Raw genomic sequence first — 21102 nt, forward strand, 5'->3', positions numbered from 1 at the left:
AGAAAATATACATCAAATATACATATCAAATTTCTCAATTTTTTTTTATTTTCTATATTTATTTAAAAAAAAATCAAAATCAATTTTTGCTTTGTTTTGTTTACTCTCAGTATAGTATTTAAGTGAAAGATTTATTTGCACGCAGCTTATAATTGCATGCAGCTTTTTAAATTCCTAATTCATAAGAAAATAATGAACAATCAATATATAGCAACATTCAATAGAGTACTTTAAATAGATAATGATTAGTGATTATCATTCTTCATAATGATTTTTATAAATAAACACAATGATATTTATTCGCCCAGCGTGGCTGTTATCTTATGAGCTACAACATGAAAGTAGCTAATATAGGCCCGTTTTTCATCTTGATACCTTATGAGTTCTAATATGAAAGTAGCAAGCATAGGCTGATTTTCCATCTTGGTACCCTGTGAGAGTGAGCTCTAACATGAAAGTAGTTAACATGGGCCCGCTTTCCTTCTTGATACCTTGTGAGCTCTAATATGAAGGTTGATAGATAGCACAGGCCTGCCTTCCATCTTGATACATTGCTAGTTCTAACATGAAGGTTGATAACACAGGCCTGCTTTATTGATATCTAACAAATGATAGCACAAAGGTAGATAACATGGGTTTTTCTGCAAAGCATGAGAACTTACAAATGATAGCAGAAAGGTAGGTATAATAAACCCATATCCGATCTTGATACTTTATGATGAACGATATTTTTACGGTAGATAGCATCGTTTTTAATACTATCTTGATGTCTTTACAAGTGAAGATCTAAGTGAAAGAAAGTATTAGGCGATATTCAGGAAAAGTGCGGAATTGTGGGTTTTAAAACATCTTATGGTTAGCTGAATGCATAGAACTCTTTTTTTTCCCCCCACGCTAAGTCATTAAATAAAGTAGTTTTCAAAGAATTTTATTTTTCGGAAGCACCGTGAGGTTGTTACTATAATTTCTATGCCAGATATTTCTATTTTTTTTTAAAGTTTCTTATAATCTTCTTTCACTAAGCTTTTCAATCAATAACCAAGTTTCTTCCAACATTTAAATAAATAAATTAAAAAAGAAATGTGTGTAAGTATTTCAATCTTTGATATTTTGTCTCATCCAAGCAGGATGGGAAATTGTGTAGGTGTGAATCAGTCTTTAATATTCTGCCTTATCCAATCAAGATGTGAAATGACTCTTGTGTAGATTCCAGGTAGGAGTGGACTTCCACAATAGATTCCAGCAGATACGAGTCCAATGACTGTGATCAAATTATTGTGTTTGACAAATAAAGGTCCTCCAGAATCTCCCTGAAATTAAAAACCCATAGATTTAAAGTTTACTGTCTTTTATTAATTAACTGTTTAGATAAGTAAATCTATTAATCATTTATTAATACTTTCATTTTACAGAAGTAAATCGAGTGATATTCCTAGAATGAAATGTAAATGTAGTCAAAATTATCAAGGTGAATAAGTATTTTCCCCAGTGGACCACCCAGCTACAGATCGATGGGTATCAGCTTGTCTAGAAAGTAAAGGCAAACCTAGTCACGAAATTGTGGAGTCTTAAGAGGACACTATACCACGGGAGAAACATTTTATCGCAAATTCTCTTTTGCTTCCAGTAGTATCCAAAAAGTGAGTTCAGACAAACCTAGAGTAGCCTATTAAGTTTTTAATAGTGTAAAGAAATTTTCAAAATAACCAAATGAAAACAAATTATGAGAGGATAACTTAGGATTACGCAATTGGGTAACTTTTGATAATTTGTTTTCATTTCGATATTTTAAAAATTTCTTTTCAGTATTAAAAACTTTATGGACCACTTTAGGTTTGCCTTAACTCACTTTTTTATGATTTAAATTGGTTATAGAGGTAGAACAGAATTTAATATAACGAGTTTCTCTCGCGGTAGAGTCTTCTATTAGCTTCCATGACTCCTCTGGTTGTAGACGGAATACTTTTTTAAATAAGTGTAGTCTAATAATATTTTTTTGTTATCTTAACGTAATCTTAGTGATGATCTTCTGGCATGATCTTACTTGGTTTAAAATTGTTTCACGGTACATCAGTCATCTGAAATTTCTCTACGGTATGATATTTTTTATGTGAGTCTCACATTTGTAAAAATATGGAAGTAATTAAAGCAATGGAAGTAAGTTGTCGGAACATATAGTTAATACAACTCATACTTAAAATTCATTCAAGCACATAAGTTGTTAATAATAAATAGGTATTAATCATGATGTCATAAGTATTAATGATGAAGAAGAAAATATAGACAAAAAGCATAAATAAAGAAAAATTACCATACACAATCGGTTGCATCTGAGTTAATTTAGTGCAATGGGTAAGCTTGCAGCTTATCATATAACATTTCAAACTGTGGAATAAAAGTTGATGTAGTAACTTGCATTTTTATTTATTTATTTATTTTTATTATTTTTTGTGTGGATATTTTGTTTAAATACTTTCTTTTCAAAACACCAAATACGGAAAATCCAGCTTCGCACAGGTGTGAAGTAACCCGGCAAATGGTTGCTTCATACCTGTCATAGCTTCTCATGGCTCTATTATTTTTGAGATGATAATACGTTATATGTACTAATACGTTATATGCATTCAGAATTCTGTCAGCTCTACCTTGAAACTTTTTCTTTTTGAATTGAATAGATTGCTGCTAAATATAAGACCGTGGCAACGCAGAGTGATGGGGTACACTCATTGAGAACCCGTCTTAAATGATTACTTCATACGTAAAGGATTCTTATTGCTGTATCGGTGAGACCATGAATTCCCAAGTCAAAATTCTTGATGGTTCCCTCAAAATATTTTGATGGTTTATGTTGATTTCAGTGCGATTCATGATGGTCCAACATCATTTGATGGTCGCCATTTTTCAACATTTTCCATTATGCGTTCATGGTGTTTGATAAGCCAACAAACTTTCATCATTCCATGATGGAAAATGCCACTTTACTGCAATGATGGTTAACCATCAAGAGAAGTTTGATTCTCATGGACCAACGTGATGGTCCATGATGGTTCCAAATATACATTTCTATGATGGTGTAGTTGGAATTCTTTTTGGTTCTCAGGAGTATATAATAAAAAATATTTGGTTTATTTTTAAATATACGATCATCATAAATCAGTCCGAATTCATAAATTGGGGGTGATGGTTACTTATGTTGGTTATCAGCAAATATATAATGGTTCGTGATGGAATTATTAATGGTTAGCATCAAGATTATGTTGGTTCATCAATGAAAAACCATCAAAATTTTTGACTTGGGTTGCGTCACTAAAGCTGAGGCAATTCTTTAGATGCGTGATTTATGTGATCAATTTTAAAAGGCAAATTATTTTCCCAAGTTGTTTCGCCAAAGTTTATTAGGACTCTTCGATAAATTTGTGTAATGGAAACCAATTACCTGGCAGGAGTCTTTGCCACCCTCCCTATAGCCTGCACACATCTGGTTGTCTTCTAAAGGATAGGTATGTCCTGCCTCAAAATACATTTGCAAACAAGCTCCATTGGACATGACTGGCACTACTATTTTCTGCAAAATGGTCTTCTCACCGGCAGGTCCTAGGAATGTAATGTTTTTGAAAATATTTTTATATATTAGAAAGAAAAATATTTTTATCGTAATCATATGTTGAGGATACTGAGGATTCAAATTAACTTAATAATATTGATGCATTTTTTCTGATTTGTCTTTTCATTGACTTTGAACGGTTTTATTAAAATTATATGGCACTTAGTATAAAACATTTTAAAAACTAAAATAAATTGTTTTAATGGATAAACAAGGTGATTGTTATTATCAAATTTTCCTGTCACTATACTTTTACAAAAATAGTACGGCAGTAGTTAATTTAATAAATAATAAAAAATTTCACTGAATCAATTTTTATCCCTCGCGCCTACTCATTCATACAGAAATAAACGTATCTATCGTTTTGCCATTTTTATTATTATTTTTAAAAAAAAAAAAAAAAANTGGGCGACAGAGCGAGACTCCGTCTCAAAAAAAAAAAAAAAAAAAAAAAACTTTCTGTGATTTAATATATCTTTCGTAGAACTTTATTTTCCTGTCTTTTTGCATATTTGTTTAAACATTATTTTACATTAGTTCCATGAGTAAATATTACATGCAGTGAGCAAAATAAATAAATAAATAAATAAACTAAAAATAAAATAAAATAAATATATGAATAGATAAATAAACGGACCACCCTGAATATCTTTTGATCTAATGATCGAAACCTCACGTTCTAGCACTCAATCTTAATGGTTCAAGGGAATGATCTCAAATATGCTAATTAATTAGTGCAGATGATATTTCAAGTTACTAAACCAGACACTAAAACGTACTTTCTTCGAATAAGCATACCGTTCGAATAAGTTTGGACCACTTAATGTAAATTTTATCGTATTTTACCATATTTTGAGAACTTTTTAAGAGAAATGAAAAATTTTTGTGCAAAATTATAAAATTCGTTTATGCAAAAATATCTTTTAGTAAACATTTATTATTTTTTTATTGTTTGATTTATTAATAGTCGAAAAAATTTTGAATTGCAAGGTGTGCAATTTCTTAAAATTATTTCAAAAAAGGCAATTTTCATGGCAAAATACAAAATCTGAGCGTAATCGGTCCTATAGATCCTGAGAAATCCAATTTTAAAAACACGACTTTTTGACGCACTCAAGGTACATAATTGGTACATTAGTCTAAATTCTTTACAAAGCTTTAGCAGAACCTTAGCACATGACCGTGTGGCATGCAACAAAAGAATCAATCCGATCTCGCCAATAAAAAAAAAAATAAAAAAAAATAATTTGTTATCTTAATCATTTGATTCTTACCTGAGAACGAGGCTTGGCCCCATCCTGCAACTGTAGCATTTAGCCCCAGTATTTGCATTCCGGCGTCTGGTAAACATGCTGGCCAAACGTTTTCACTCAAGATGGCTGGCTTGTTGAGTCGTAGGAGTGCTATGTCATTGCTCTGGCGATATGGTTCTTGATATTGAGGATGGGCAATAAGTTCCTCTACTCCTAAATCTTGACGATCTGTGGTAGTACTAGATGAGACATCATATTCTCCTAAACGAACTCTTAAACGTGGAAGATATTTTTTCCTCCGGTATCTGGTAGATTTTAATGTAAACATTTTAAAAAAAGTAATTGATTATAATCTAATCGAAATTAGTGAGAAAAAATACCTATTTTTTGTAGAAGAAGTTGAAAAAATTACCGTTTATATTTAAGAAAAAAAAAAAAAAAAAAAAGACATTCATAAATTAAAGATTCTTGTTGGCAAAAAATTAAATGCATTCACATAAAAATCTGCTTAACAAGATATGCTTTGACAACAATAAAAAAAAAAAGTATTAATCGAAAAAATTTAACTTACAATAGAGCACTACTGGCAAAATTATTATAATAATTTGTCTTTTTCCATCAAATTAAAAGTTGTAAATCCGTGTTTTACATTTGTTAAAAACAATAATAGTCTAAGAAATCATGAATTATTTTTAAAAGGTTTGTGTGCATGTTTAGAAAGTACAGCGATGTAATTTTACAATAGAGGCAGAATATGCGTTCTAGAATTTAGAACAATATTTGCATATATTGATATCTTGCTGTTTTATATAATATCTGTCTCATATAAGCGCATATAAGTTTTAGATAAAATTAACAGTTGCGTTGGTAATATAGTAAATATGGTTTTTAAAGCATGGCTTTGTTTTGGCTTAGTACATATAGCTATAGAGAATTTTTCCTTACACTCATTTTTATATCAACATAAATAAATTATGAATAAAAGAAATATCATTGAAGCCATACTGTGTTGAATCCAAGCCTTAATCTAGGAAACAGATGAGGATCCAATTAAATACTAAACTGACCTACCATTATATAAAATATCAATGGTCGTAATATACGCATTTTCAAATAATTTTTTTTAAGATATTCAGATTAATTTAAGCAAAGGTATTAACATTTAAAGTTATGATTTCGAAAGAATACCTCACTATTAATTTTACAAATAGAGTTTATTATCTTGCACCAGTTTTAATTTATGTTCGTAGCATCTTGCAGTACCTAAATCATTGAAGTATACATTCGATTATCAATTAAGTAAAAATACACACTAATAGTAAAGATTCATAAAATTTTTAAGGATCTGCTTTAAAATATGAGCTGAAAGATTATTATAAGATCATATCATTCAAAAATAAATTCATAAATAAGATCATAAGATTCATAAAATTATAAGATTCAAATAAGATTTTTTTCCATCTACTTTTAATTCTTTTGGAGCTGTCTTTAACTAATGCTTAAGCAGCTCTGAGTAAAAACTAACGAAATAAGAAAGTTAAAAAGAATTTTAATGAATGTAATTTTTTGTTTTTTAAGACGTTTCGCTTTTTCAGCCGTTATTAGTTGTGATATTCTAATACAGTTCAATCAATTAAAAAAAAACCCTTAGAGTATATGTTACTAGGTTAAATATTAGACAATGAAAGTGTTTTGAGAGGATCTATAACTTGGTTGCATTTCAGAAAATATAAAGTGCTAGTAAAGGCAATCCATTCCATTATAGACGAAGATCGACTATGTTACAGCTGCTCCGAAATTCATATATCTGATAATACAAGAATTCTGGTTCAGAAAAAGAACAAGCAATTGATGAAATTAACCAAAATCAAGATTTGTCTCTCTGGAACAGATATTCTAGAGTTATTGATTTATATCGTAACATGCTACTTAAAAGTACCTGTTACGATCCACCTCTAGATATTTCCTGTTTGACTCCGCTATTCAAACGCTAGATGTGTTGATGTGAGAAATCTGTTCTTCTAGAGAGAACATTTATTTACCAATATAACAAACAACTTACCAATATAACAAGCTTAAAATATAATAAATAAAAACTCACTCAAAAACACAGTGAGCGGCAGTTAGAAGCCACCTTTCGCTAAGAAGAACTGCTCCACACTTGTGAAGAACATTTGAAGCTCGAGGTTCTTCAGGGCCCCTCAATGACACCTATACGAACATCATTACTCTACATATACACAACACATACTATACATAACACAATAAAATACAAAAAAGAGTTAAGGAAAATAAAGAAGAAATAATAATACGTTATAATACGTTAGATTTACTGTGCATAAGCAGCAAGTACATAAAACCCATAAAGTAAGTTAAAAATACAAAGAAAACAAGGAAAAAAATACATTTTTAAAGAGAATATTATATATATATATATGTATATACAGTTTCAGTTTTTGAATTTTTTAAAAAATTTCTCACGAAATACTTTATGAATCTCAAGAAATAATTATAATAAATGAAATAATAGCCTAATATTACCTAGCAATAATCATCCGGACACCAGACTGTGATTGTGCAAGGAATGAAAATAGGTGAAAGAAATTCTTTTTTTATGGGGGATGAAACCCCACAATGCCGAATTGATCTTGTATAATAGTGTAAAATAAAATTTTTGGAAAACCCATTATCACCTTATCCTTTTTTTAAATCCTAAGCCTTTTTTTTTTAAATACAAAAATTACATAGAAAATTGCTTGAAACTCTTTAAACTTTTAAGATACTCAAACCAGATTTTTTTTTTCCTTAGTTGCTAACTACGATTCACTACAAATTACAAAAATGACTTTTTTCGCTCATGCGCAGTATAAAAGAACTACTTTAAATATTCATATCGTGCTCAGTTTTTAAATAATTTATTTCAAGTTTTAGAAAAAAGAAATGTTGAATTATTTTTTAAGTGCTAAAATGTTTTTAAAAAATTTTATTGATTATTTTTAAAGTTATGGTAAAAAAAAAGTAGGACAATTTTTTTTATTTAAATAAAAATGTCCACATTTCCTTAAATATTTAAGCTAGATTTATGAAATTTTATGCAGCTATTGAAAATAACAACCAAAGTAATCGGTATAAGTTACTAACTTATTGCTTGATTTTCTGTCATAGGGTGATCAAAAACACTTGTCTTGTTTCGTAATTTATTGTCGGTCCCTGAAACTTCTGACACCATAGGAGTATTGCTAAGTATAAAAAATCGCACGAACTAATTACATCTGAAGTAACAAAATAATTTTCTAAGTATATCTTGAGAAATTCAAAAAAATTTCAAAAAGTGTCTCTTCTATTATTGTAGGTTAGTGTATGTATATGTGATTGTGTATATATATGTGATTTTCTTTTATTATACAACCTGTAAGAAGATACATAGACTATGGAAACTTTCTACACTCTTTAGTTTATTTTTTCCCTTCACCCAAATTAAAGATACATTTTGATGTATTCAAACATTTACAAAAAAGAAAACTTAAAAATTAAATAATTTTCTACACTATGAATTCGAAAGTTTGTTTAAAATACGCGTGAAATGAAGTATTATGATCACTAAATGCAATATGGAACCGTTACTTTCGTTGTTTAGTTTATTTGGTTTGAATATAATATAAACTCATTTTTATGTAACCATATAATATATAACAATATATTTTTCTGCTTTGTTTAGTTAAATTAGACTTCGACCTCTGATATAAAACCTGATATGTTTTTTTTTCTTCCTGAATCGAAGCATCCCTCTCTTAACATCATAAAAATTTTGCGAAATCTTATTCATTTCATTTGTGAGTGGTTGTAAAATACTTTGCATCTTTTCAATTTATAACTGAGTTCCAAACGCCATATTTCATTGAAATAATATAATATTTCATAATATTATAATATTAAATAATCTTGTTTGTCAAATTATGTTTCTATAAATAAACAGAGTTGAAAGAAGTAATTATAACTCATTATATTCTTCCCTGTAATTCAGAGGATATTTTTGTATTTATTATTTGGATTACCTTTTGAAGCTATGCCCAATCAGGGGACAGTCTGTAAAAGTTAAAGTAAAGCTAAAGTTTGAAGTAAAGTTAAAGTTTAAAGTAAAGTTTAAAGTAAAGTTAAAGTAAAGTTAAAGTAAAGTTAAAGTAAAGTAAAGTAAAGTAAAGTAAAGTAAAGTAAAGTAAAGTAAAGTAAAGTAAAGTAAAATAAAGTAACTAAATAAAACCCAATCGTAGTGCAGAACTAATTTATTCTAAACTAGTGTACTAAACGTACACTTAAACTTCGACTTAAGGAACATGAGAGATATGTTCGAAATCAGGATATTAAACAACATAACTGGAATTGTAATCCTAAGTTTCAGTTTTTTTTCTAAAATTATTCAACACAGCTCTTTAGCAGCAGACCTTGATACCTGGGAAGTATTTCACATCTAAAAAACAAATATTGTAATTTAATTAATGATGACGTAGGATCCCATTCTTTCCCAATGTTTGAAAATATATTTTAATTTAATATCGACCTTACATACCTGGGGCTTTAATTCTACTCCATGCACACACACACAATTGTTTCTTATCTCTTTTCATTTGTTTGCTTATCTAGTTCAAGCTTATTCATCTTTCCCTACTTTTTTAAACCCCTTTTTTCCTTGTTTCAACTTGTTTATCCCCATTTTTCCTGTCATTTTGTGTTTCAGAACTGAGGGGATTTTTTGTTAACAGAACGAAATTATAGTACGTGTGCTTTTGTGGGGTTATTCGAACTCTACTCTCGCTTTATTCATCATTCGCTGTTGCTAATGCGCTGCCTCACCATACTTTTCATTCGAAATTTACTTAGCAGGGCATGACTATGATTAGATTGGGCCCTTGGCATAAATACATTTTTTGTGCACCTTTTATCACGAAATTCAAATTTGTATTTTCAATAATTTACTTTTGTTTGAAAATGATCTTTGAAGGCTTTATTAGAGAGGAATGAATTGAATTTTAGCTCACCACTCACTAGAAATGGAAACTCTCCCTTTTCGGCGTTCTCTCCTCCTACAATTTTTGGTTTCCTGCCTAAAGGTTTCCCACACTGCACATTATCTGGAATAATAATAATAATAATAATAATAATAATAATAATAATAATAATAATAATGAGTGAAAATAGTAATAAATAGAATGTTTTTATTTTGTGTAGAGCTTGTTTACAAATAATAATTGGAATAGAATTCTGCACAACAAGACTTAGTTGTTACAAATCATTTTATAGGTTTTCTGGCAAAGTTTTTGATAGTTACAATGCAAATTGTTTTTATTGTTGGATTTTAAATATTTTTCTTGACCGGGCAAAAACTACCGACATGTCGTCATCACACAGTGGCGAGTAAAGTGTAAGCGAAAGGGGCAGCTGCTGGCAGAGGGCATCCATTTGACCACAAAGCCAAATAAAATAATTATGACTACTTTTAATATGAAATAAAAAATTTAACGGGTAAATATTTGAATCGAAGTATTTCAGGAAGCATAAATTATAATGTTTAAGCAAATTTAAAAATAAAAATTTAGGTAAATTAATTTAAAGTATTCGTAGCAAAACCAAAGAATACCGTTTTGGAAATCATAAATTCTTTACTATAGAAAAATTTCCGTATGCATTTACATTTTTTTTCCGTGGTTGACAATTAGAGAAATTTCTCTATATTGGTAGGTAAACTAATCTCGTGGTTTCGTAAGCAGAAACTGAGATAGATATACCCTCTTACAAGGTTAAATCTATTTTTTTCATAATGCAATCAGGCAAGAAAAAAGGAATTAGAGTAAAAGAAAAATTGAATAAATAATAACAATCAATAAAATAATTATTTTTATGACTTGATTTTTTTAAACACAATTTCTTTATTTTTTAAAATGTAAGAAACGAAAAATTAGTTAAATTTTTATTTACTTAAAAAAAAAGGCCAGTAACAGTTTTGGTTCAGTTATTAAGATAATTGAACATTAATTAAATTATAACTTTTTTATTATATTATATTATATTATATTAAATCATATTNTATTATATTATATTATAAATGTAAACTTTAAGTTACAATTTTTACCCTTTATGATCATATGGGGGTTCACGGGTTTTAATTACTAATGAATTCCAACTAAATACGTCAGAAAATGTCTGATTTTAAATATATATCAAAATTATTATTTATTAAAATTATACATTAAAATTACATACTAAAATTATATATTAAAACTATATATCAAAATTATATATTAAAATTATTTATTAAAATTATTTATTAAAATTATTTATTAAAATTATTTATTAAAATTATTAACATTTCTTTTACGAGCCCTTTTTCGCAAAATGATGAACAGAAACTATGCGCAATACACTGAAGAAATAAATTACTAATTTTTTTCTTAATTTTACTTTTGTTTGGAATTAGTAAAAATATGCCAACTGAATAGTTAATGTATTTAACTGAAATAGTTAATAAATTTTGGAGAAAATAAGTTTTGATAAATTCTGTACAGATATTCGGAGTTAAAAGAAATAGATTCGCTTGAAAAAATCTTTTTTAGATCTTGAGCAACAAATTTAATTTAAATGTTTAAAATTAAATAATTATAATAGGAACGTAAATATTTAAGAGCATAGTTCGAATAAACATAACTTTCTCTTTCCCTCCTCCCTAAAAAAATAGTAGAAAATAATGAGAATCGAATAAATGAATTTTCAAAATTAAATTTTGAATTAATAAAGTGGCTTATCAACATTTTTATTTAAATTCCTTATCTCTTGTTAAATTGTATTTGAATTTCTGAGTTATCTCTAGTTAAATAAAACAATATGTGTAAATAAAACCGACAAAGAATTGTTTTCAAGAGTGCACTGAAATATTATATATATAAAAGTAAAAAAGTTAATACTACTTAAAATATTTACTTACTGCAAAACATTTTCTGTTTGCACTAATAGATGGCACCACCACTGTATAAGAATGAAACTTAAAATTTTCCTTTTGTGGAAGATTTTTTTGCTATTTTTTTAAATATTTTTTCAATTTTTTTATATTTTTAAATCTTGAAAGGTAACAAAGTTAGAATTAACTTTTATATTATAAATAACGGTCAGGAGAAAATTTATTTAAATATTTAAAAATTATTCGTAATTTTTTTTCCAAAAATAATTTTACTTGTGTTCATCAGAAATTTTAACTAATTCAATTCTTTAATTAAATCAATCAATTCACAAACAATCTTTCTCAACATTAAAATTCTTAGTATAATTTTAATTTTAAAACATGAAATTTTTTTTAAAAATCATACTTTATTTAAATTCCTTAAAGTAATTAAAATAAATTGCGTTCAAAAGAAACAGTTGGCTTTAGCGTACAATAAATTTTTAATTTTTAAATTTTCGTTTAAATAGATCCTTTTTTTTACTTCCTTTTTTTTATCTTCGAAGTTCGCTGAAAGGGGAAAAAATTAAGTCAATTACAGCAGTAAATTTAAAAATCCAACTCTCGCAGTCAGTAAATGCTTCTGACTAGATTCGTTAGGACACATAACAAGCAAGTTTTTATAATTATTAAAAAAAATTATTACACATAAAAATAAAACATAATTTTTAATTTGTTATATTTGCAGGGAGGAATGTGAGAGGATATTAAACTAATGGACTACATAAGTTTTCCAAATTTACATAGTTACAGAACCAAAAAAAAAAAAAAAAANTCAAAAAAAAAAAAAAAAAAACATCTCTTGATTAATTTTTGATCGGATTTTCACTCAATCAACGTAAAAAAAAGCAAATGTAAAAAAAAAAAAGGAAAAAAAAACTTTGCACACGAGGATATAATTTACTAATCTAAAGATAATTCAAAAGAAAAAAAATAATTATTTATAATTACTTATTAAAAAGTTAAAAAAAAGTTCACTTAACTTCATAATTTTTAAAATTTTTTCTTATTATTGTACACTGTATGCATAGTATTCGAAGGCACAGTGGTTAAGACACTAAACAGTCAATGTTGAAGACTGGTGTTCTATCTCTGTGATGACCCACCCAGCTTAAAATTATTTGCAGTGCAGCCCAACAAGCTTCCGATCAACGAGTACCAGATGCCTGAGAGGTAAAGGCGGCCGGTACTAAATGAAGTTAGCATTGCTATTATCAAGTCTTTAATCTCAAAATTGATGTCCCGACCCTCCTTGACACTAGGATCGAACCCTTGACCGACATCACGCTTTTACGGGAATGCTTTTTGCGGGAATGCAGGAATACTTTTACCTTACTTTTACTTTTTAAATTCAGTTTGTGTGATTTTTGTGTGTTCAGTTGATGTGATTTTTTTTAAAGTACACAAGGTTTCAGTTATCAATTTAAACTAAATTTTATCTAAAATGTCCTACTTCAATTTTTGTAAAATGAATTTATTAAATGATCTTTTAAAAGTTTCAAGATGAAAATATCCTTTATAGTTATTCCTCTAAGAATAGTACAGGTTAAGTAATTTTATTTTAGTTAATTTTCATCTTACTAAGCTGCTCGGAAATTATGGCTTTCTAATAATTTAGCTAAATTTAATTTTATAACTTTCTTTAGGATATGTAATTATATAAAATATGTTACCTGAAATGATTAAGTTAAGTGCTTTCTTTGATAACTTAAAGCTACTCTTAGCTTTTTTTTTTTATCATGCGCATACATTATACAATTGCAGTAGAAATTCTGTGGAAGAAATATTAAATTATATATAAAAAAAATGAGTTTCGGTTTTGTTTTTTGACATTTCAGCTTTAATAGTAACTTTTGAAAAAATTGATGTAGGAGTGCCTAAGAGCCTAAGTTCAAATTTGGGTTATTTTTCTAACATTTCTTTTAGATTGTTTCTTCCATTGGGGTTATCTACCTGGGTGAATAGGTCATCAAATATGACATAAAATTTTTTAAATTCTATTTTTCTTTTTTACTGTTCTAAAAGACTGAGAGTGAATATAAGTGTTTAGATTCAAATTTGACTCTTATTTTTTTATTTCATTAATTCATTTTTTTTTGTTACGTTTGACGATATGTCAAGCATGAGCATAAAAAATTATCTTGAGAGAAATAAATAATTATTTTTACAACAATGGATGAACAATCATAATTTGAATAAAGAAGAAAGTTTAAAAAAAAAAATCACGAAAAAAGATCTTAAAATTGAAAAAAAAAAAAAAAAAAAAAAAAAAAAAAAAAAAAAAANACTTCAAAAAAAAAAAAAAAAAAAAAAGAAAGAAAAAAGCTTTTAGTCCATACACAAAAATCGTCTTCTTCAAAGCAAATGAACAGTAATTTTTCGGAAATACTCAAAATATCGATGCATCAAATTTAACCCTGATAAACTTGATAAAAAAATCGAATGTAATTTTAATTTTTTTTTTATCCTCATGGAAATAGCTGAAAAGCAACAGTAAATGAGTTTCACTCATGTATTGGGGGGGACCGAAAAGTAATGTCGTTTCGGTGCATTTGATATTTGTTATCAAGATTTTTATTTTTAATCAATAAAGTATTCACCCTCGTTAGCTATTACCTTTCAATGCCAGATCGAAAATAAATGGAATTGGGACGAAAAAAAGGAAATGGTTTTTAAGACTAACGAATATTTAATGCGCCGAAACGATATTACTTTCCGGTCACCCTAATAGAACATAATTTATATTTATTAGAATGAGACTTTTTTCATGACTAAATTTTAGATGATTCTACTGGAATCTAAAAGTTTAAATGATGTCGATTCTTAGCAGATAATGGGTCACAAGGTTTTTATTGATAATAACTTTAGATCAGGGGTTTCCAACTTACATAAGGCCGGGGGCCGCAATTAAAAACACCATTCAAATGGCGGGCCGCAACTTCATCAAAATTTTATATAGGACTCTTTAATGTTTAACCCTCCGCGCTCGGCTCAGTTTTTATACTTTTCGGTCCTAAAATACGGGGGGCGATTTTTAAGTTACTCTTAGTTTAGTATTTTTCATTTTAAGTAATTTTTTCATCACTAAATATCAAAAATTATAAGTATGATATGAAATGCAACGTTAAAGCATCAATCTACTGGTTACTATTTTAAAAAGTAGGCGTTACTATCTTCCTTCAACGAATTTTTCTATATAATTGGGTATAATATAGCCTACGTCACAGGTTGTGTTGTTCCTACTAAATTTAACCCATGAGCGGCATTTTCTGCGAGCCTAACTTCAAGCCACAAATAAACAAACGAAGTGTTCGATCGTTTAAATAGCTGCTCGCCAGATTTTATTGCATGATAAAGAAAAGTTATTGAAACTAAATACAACTAAATAAACAACAACAACTAAAACAAATAACAACAACTACTAATAACAATAGCTAAATAAACAACAACTAAATTCCATTCGTTTAGCATTGCGTCATATGTTGTTCCTACTAAATCGAAGTAGTTGTGTTTTTTTCATATTATACCCAATTTGCGAAATTCCCGAACCCTCTAGTGCCACCTAGTAGCGAAAATAAGCATGATGGTTTGGGATGATGGTCGTATACGGGGTCGGGATCCGTATTGAAATCAGGGGAAAAATTTCTTCGCCCGCGATTTTCACGTGACCCGTAGTGGGGACGGAACAGATACCCCGCTCAAATCGCGGGAGCCGTACGCGGAGGGTTAAAGGAACATTAAATATTACTGTCAGATTTTTAACAAGTTGTACAAAAAAAATGTATTGAATTGCAAATAATAATAAATATTTTCTTGGATGCAAAACCTGAGAAATGAATTTTTTTGCACCGTTGGTATGTTAAATTTCACAGAAACGAAGAAATTAAGTTTTTTTTTCTTTTCTTTTTTAACGAAAGAAAAGTATTTTAAACCCAAATGGATTTTTTATGAAAATTGTGCCCAAAGAAAAGGACAACTAATATATTTTAGTTCGCGGGGGCACAAAAAAGGCTTCGCTGGCCGGATGCGGCCCGGGGCCCGCCAGTTGGTAACCACTGCTTTAGATACTCGAATTATGTATTTACCGATATTCTCTTTACCTTACGACTTTAACCTCGACAGTTCTAGACAAGTTTGTTTGAAGCTAAGTGGGAAAGTGTTGCTCTAAGAATGCAAGTGAAAAGGTATAATAAATTTATTTTGTAGAAATGATTTTAGTAAAAAAGAAGATGTAAAAACTAAGGGAATATAAAAATAAGTATCAAAATTCGAAAAATAGTAAATAAACCAATCGCTGTGTTCAATTAACGTGTGTTGTATGTGTGTATGAGAATTATTATAATTTACCTTGGCATTGAATAGAATAATAAATTCTCTGTAGGCAAAGTAAAATGGAATGGTTTAGTGGATGTAAACTACAGAGTATTATAACTACAGAGTATTAAACTACAGAGTATTAAACTACAGAGTATACAGGGTATTATTTCTTTCGCTTTCTCCCCCCCTTTTTTTTTTTAAATACTGAGCAAGCCGCCAAGGAATTATAATAATTTCTTGATTTATTAAACCAATTCTGTATGAGTCAAAAGTTTTACTTCAGTCAGAATATTTGGTTATTATTAACAACCGATGAGAAGAGTACTAGTGTAAAACCAACTGAGCAATGACCCTTTAACTTAAAAAAAAGGGGGAAAAAACTCTTCGTACAGGGTTCGTAATGTTCTACTTTAAAAACATCTGTATAGGGAATACCGGTTAAGTGTATACCGGGTAATGGTCTACGTATGCCAGCCGGGCTATAATCCCTGTTAATCCGGTTATTATTAACAATGTATATGGCGATTATTCACAATTTATGACTTTCTTACTAAAAGAACTTTATTATTTATGACTTTCTTACTAAAAAAACTTTATTATTTATGACTTTCTTACTAAAAAAACTTTATTATTTATGACTTTCCTACAAAAAAACTTTATTATTTATGACTTTCTTACAAAAAAAACTTTATTATTTATGACTTTCTTACTAAAAAAAAAAAAAAAAAAAAAAAAAAAAAAAAAAAAAAAAAAAAAAAAAATAACATAGTGAAATATGAACCAAATTTGTACCTTATTGTACCAAAAAACTACTTTCAGCTAATTTTAATAAATCATAATCTTGCAAAAAAATTTTTTTTTTTCCAAAGCCTACCTGGAGAATGAATGACCTATCGCCGTACAGGAATCTGTAGGGTAGATATGATGGCCGCTCTTTCAGGGGCACCATATTAGGTGGGCCAACGTTGCTCCCCCAGTGAGGACAGATAGTACCGAGAATGAAAGAACATTCATGCCTTGCCCGGGATTCGAACCCAGAACATTTCCGATGTAAGGACAGTTCCCCGACCCCTCAGTCTACTAATTTTGCAAATTAAAAGTGGGAAATGATCAAATTTATATTTCGCTGGTTTGTCGTTTGGTATTTTATATAATGTCTAGGAACATTCCGAATTATTTAATTATTTCATACCTTGCTGGTCGTTTTTTGACCATTTATAACGTATTCCTTAGCATCAATAATTTAAAATGTTTGATCATCATAAAGATTAATTTCTATCGTTAAGATAAACATATTAGGATATTTATATTTTTATTTGTACAACATAGGTTATCTAGTTATATTAATTTCATTGTTTTTCTAAGTTTTCTAAGTTGTTCTAAGTTTTTGGATACAAAATGGACAAGATATGCAGAAATTATTATTTCTAGATTTATCACAATCCACTGTAGGTCTTTAATGTAACATCTATCTACTGAAGAAGTAGAGGTTGACCTAGAAATCGATTGAAAACCTGTTTAGATGAATATATTGCAGTGTTCAAGACAAAAAAATTGGAGATAAATTTCCGGAAATAGGGTGTACTGGGAGAAATTTCAGGTCCCATAAAGAACTGGCGAGACAATGCTGCTGCTGATCAATGTTTGAAAGCGTACTTTGTGCACTTACTATATAGAAAGAAGAACATTTAACTGCGAAGTCGCTAAACTTTTGAAATTACTTATTTGCGTATATTTTGCTCGTTAAGGATTTTTATAGTGTGGAAATATGTTAAACTAAATTAAAATTTTGAAAAATTTCATCAAAATTAAATTAAAAAATAAGAAAGTTAATTAAATTTCACAATTTTATACACGTTCACTTTTTTTTTTTTAATCACAGAAACGCGTAGATTAAACGAAGGTATTTATTCTTTAAAAAGTAAAGAAACTCCTACACCGAAACAGACAAATATTATTAAAACTCGAACTTAATTTTAGTTACTCAGTATTAATAAACTACCACCATACTTGAAATTCTAACGAGTTCATCTAATTTTAAAAATACAGAACTCATACTTTTGATCCGAATTGAAATTCGTCAGACATTTGCTTCCTTGATCTTATTTATTATAAAATATTTTGTACGAGGATTCTAAAAGCAATATTTTCTCATACAATGTTCGCTATAAATTGAATTTTCTTTTAGTAACCACGCATATTTTCTGACTGAATTAACTTTAATTAAATCCCAAACGAAGTTAGAAAACTTCTTTAAGTTATTTCGAAGAGGAACAGACAAAGCACTTGGTGCATCTTCTTTCAGTAGGAAAGAAATAGTAAAAATAATTTTTGGTAGCTTACGTTTCAATGGTTAAGCTTTCTATAATATATTCTAATTAACAGCATCAATGGTTTTCTTCACGTTAATTAAGTTTAGTTGAACGCAATACTAATTTCTAAATTTAAATTTGTAATTAATGTTGTAGTTATTTTTTGATTGAAGACTTATTAGTTTTAGAGGTATTTGAAATAAGCTAATAACATTAGATTGATAAAAGAAATGTTGATACATAATAATGTTTTTGTTTCCGTTAAAAATATCGTTTTTTCATTTTGCTGAATTATTTTGTACTTTTTAAACATAACTCTTTTAAAGAAAATTGCGTTATGGTCGCTTAAATTAATTGATAATGAGCTGAAATAAAGTTTTTTTTACAGTTTTTTTTAAAATTTAATATCCTAAATTAAAATTTAATATCATGTAAAAAATAGAAATTGGATAGTTATGAATACTGTTATTAAGTAGAACCAATCAAAATAGATTTTCGTTAGTTGGTTCCTTCAAAAATATTTTTTCCTTTATGAAATAATTTTATTTTTGCAATTTTCTTTTGCAATAAGATAAATTGAGAACAAGCAAAAGTAGTGATCTTTAAATTTTTCTTTCTAAGTTTGGGATCTCTGATTCAAATTTAATATCACATAAAAAGCGGAAATTCGGCAACTGTATGGTTATTGTTATACAGTGCGATTGAAATTTAATAACTTAAACTAGTGCAATATAATAAAATATATATTAGCTGATTGCATTAATATTCATAATAACCAATTGGTTAATGTGCCTTTTAACAACAGCTTATCAAACCTACTAAGAACAATAATCATCTGAAACCTTTTGATTCAAACGACTCTTATTCCAATTTTAATTTACTTTTTAATAAAACCTTAAACCCAAAAAATATTCTCGGGCTATTTTCAAGTTGGTCCATGTTAGTAATGAAAAATATCAGCTTTCAAAAATTTCAAAAAATTATCTGCCTGGAAAAATTTAAAGCAAAATCGTGCAAAACTTGATTTTTAAATTATTTATCTTTTGGCTAAGAAATAGGAAAGTTAACTTTCGTTTCTTTCATATAGAATGAGTATATGAGGCATGAAAACATGTGAAGTACAAATTAGAACTGTTAAACTCTCCTTTGACTTCGATGAATTACAAGTTAGTACTTTCTTTCAATCTCTTAAACTTTATTTATAATTTTGTAAAAACACGTTCGTTTAAAATTTATAGTGTTTCACAATTTTCTTGAAATTTAATAAAAAAAATATAAAAGACATAGTAAATCAAAATCTCATGATTAATTTAGAGCTGATAAGTCACACATGCTAAACCATTTTGATTTAAATGATGTTCATATAGCTTTAATTTTCTTTTTTTTTCTTAAAATCCTGAACCTATAATAAAAAAAAATTTTTTTTTTCGATTTACAAAAATAGATTTTTTTTTTAAGGAGTAAGATTTTTTTAAAATTTTTTAAAGTTCTTAACACTAGAAAGACGGAAAATTAGTATATACCTAGATTGCCGAAAAGCAGTCAAAATGTCTGGATTGTGAATGAGTAAATAAATTTGCTTAAAATTAATTTTTAAAATTTTTTATAATATTTACAGTTATATAACAAGTTATTAGTAAGTATTAACAATAAAAAAAAATTATATGTTGTACAAAAAGTCACAAAATTCTAAGAAATTGTGTCATTATATACATCATTGTTTTTCTAATTGAAATTAAAAGCAGTCAAAATGACTTCCTTAGGCAATCTAGTGTTAAGGGTATCAATAATTTATAATTCAAGAATTTGATAATTCAAAATTCGCACTTTTGATTTGAAAATTTGAAATCAAAACCGCTTACATTTCATGCTCTGAAATAATTTTGATCTTCTATTTTCTCTTAAAATTTTAAAAGGTATAAAATCAATCCCTCCTTTTCTTAAATGCTCACAAGTTCGTTTAAAGGAAGCGTTTTTCTCATTTTTTTATTTTCTATGATTTCCTTAAAAATTCATAGTCAAGTGTATGAGCATCAAAACCAGCTAATTGCAAAGGATAAAATGCATTAAATTAGCGCAGTTACATGATTTTCTCAAATTCATACTTTGAACTTTTCTGACTTTGATATTTGATGCTCCATATACATTTCAAAAATTTTTATTTGAAATTCATGTTATCAGAAATGTTTTCATCACTGATCGAATTTGAATCTTAAATGATTCTCCTTCCATTTATTCAAATCCCTTGGCAAACTTTCGAAAGTAGTTTAAAAATCTAATAAAATATACCATAGCACATTATATTCGAATTTAAAAAATTAAATAAATATAGTAATTATTTACCTTATCATTGTGATTACAATAATCATAATTAATATTTAAAATAAATAATAAAATTTCAAAAAAATGCACTGCAATGAAATAAAAATAATTTCTATATTAAATAATTACGAGTGAAGAAATGTATTTTCTTTCATATTTGATTCAAGAAGTTGACATTCAAGACGTGTTTTGGTAAATTTTAATGCGGAATTAGTCATATTTCTTTACATTCTTTCTTTAAATATTCGTTCAAAACATCTTGATATATATATGTATATATATATATATAATACATGTACACATTGT

The 21102-nt window shown here is 27.9% G+C and overlaps 1 protein-coding gene across 1 annotated transcript in view; it reads right to left on the bottom strand.

Moving 5' to 3' along the window:
- Positions 1 to 834: 834 nt before the first annotated feature.
- LOC107437912 (trypsin-1-like) overlaps positions 835 to 21102 on the bottom strand; it is a 24673-nt gene continuing 4405 nt past the window's right edge. The window contains exons 2-6 of the mRNA XM_016050051.3: positions 9901 to 9986; positions 6959 to 7068; positions 4879 to 5162; positions 3437 to 3594; positions 835 to 1310 (exon numbers count right to left, since the gene is read on the bottom strand). Coding sequence (XP_015905537.1) covers positions 1152 to 1310; positions 3437 to 3594; positions 4879 to 5162; positions 6959 to 7068; positions 9901 to 9986 — 797 coding nt within the window. The 3' untranslated portion in view covers positions 835 to 1151. The remainder of the gene's footprint in view (positions 1311 to 3436; positions 3595 to 4878; positions 5163 to 6958; positions 7069 to 9900; positions 9987 to 21102) is intronic.

The sequence above is a fragment of the Parasteatoda tepidariorum genome, chromosome 2, assembly GCF_043381705.1.
Source record: "Parasteatoda tepidariorum isolate YZ-2023 chromosome 2, CAS_Ptep_4.0, whole genome shotgun sequence".
NCBI lineage: Eukaryota > Metazoa > Arthropoda > Arachnida > Araneae > Theridiidae > Parasteatoda > Parasteatoda tepidariorum.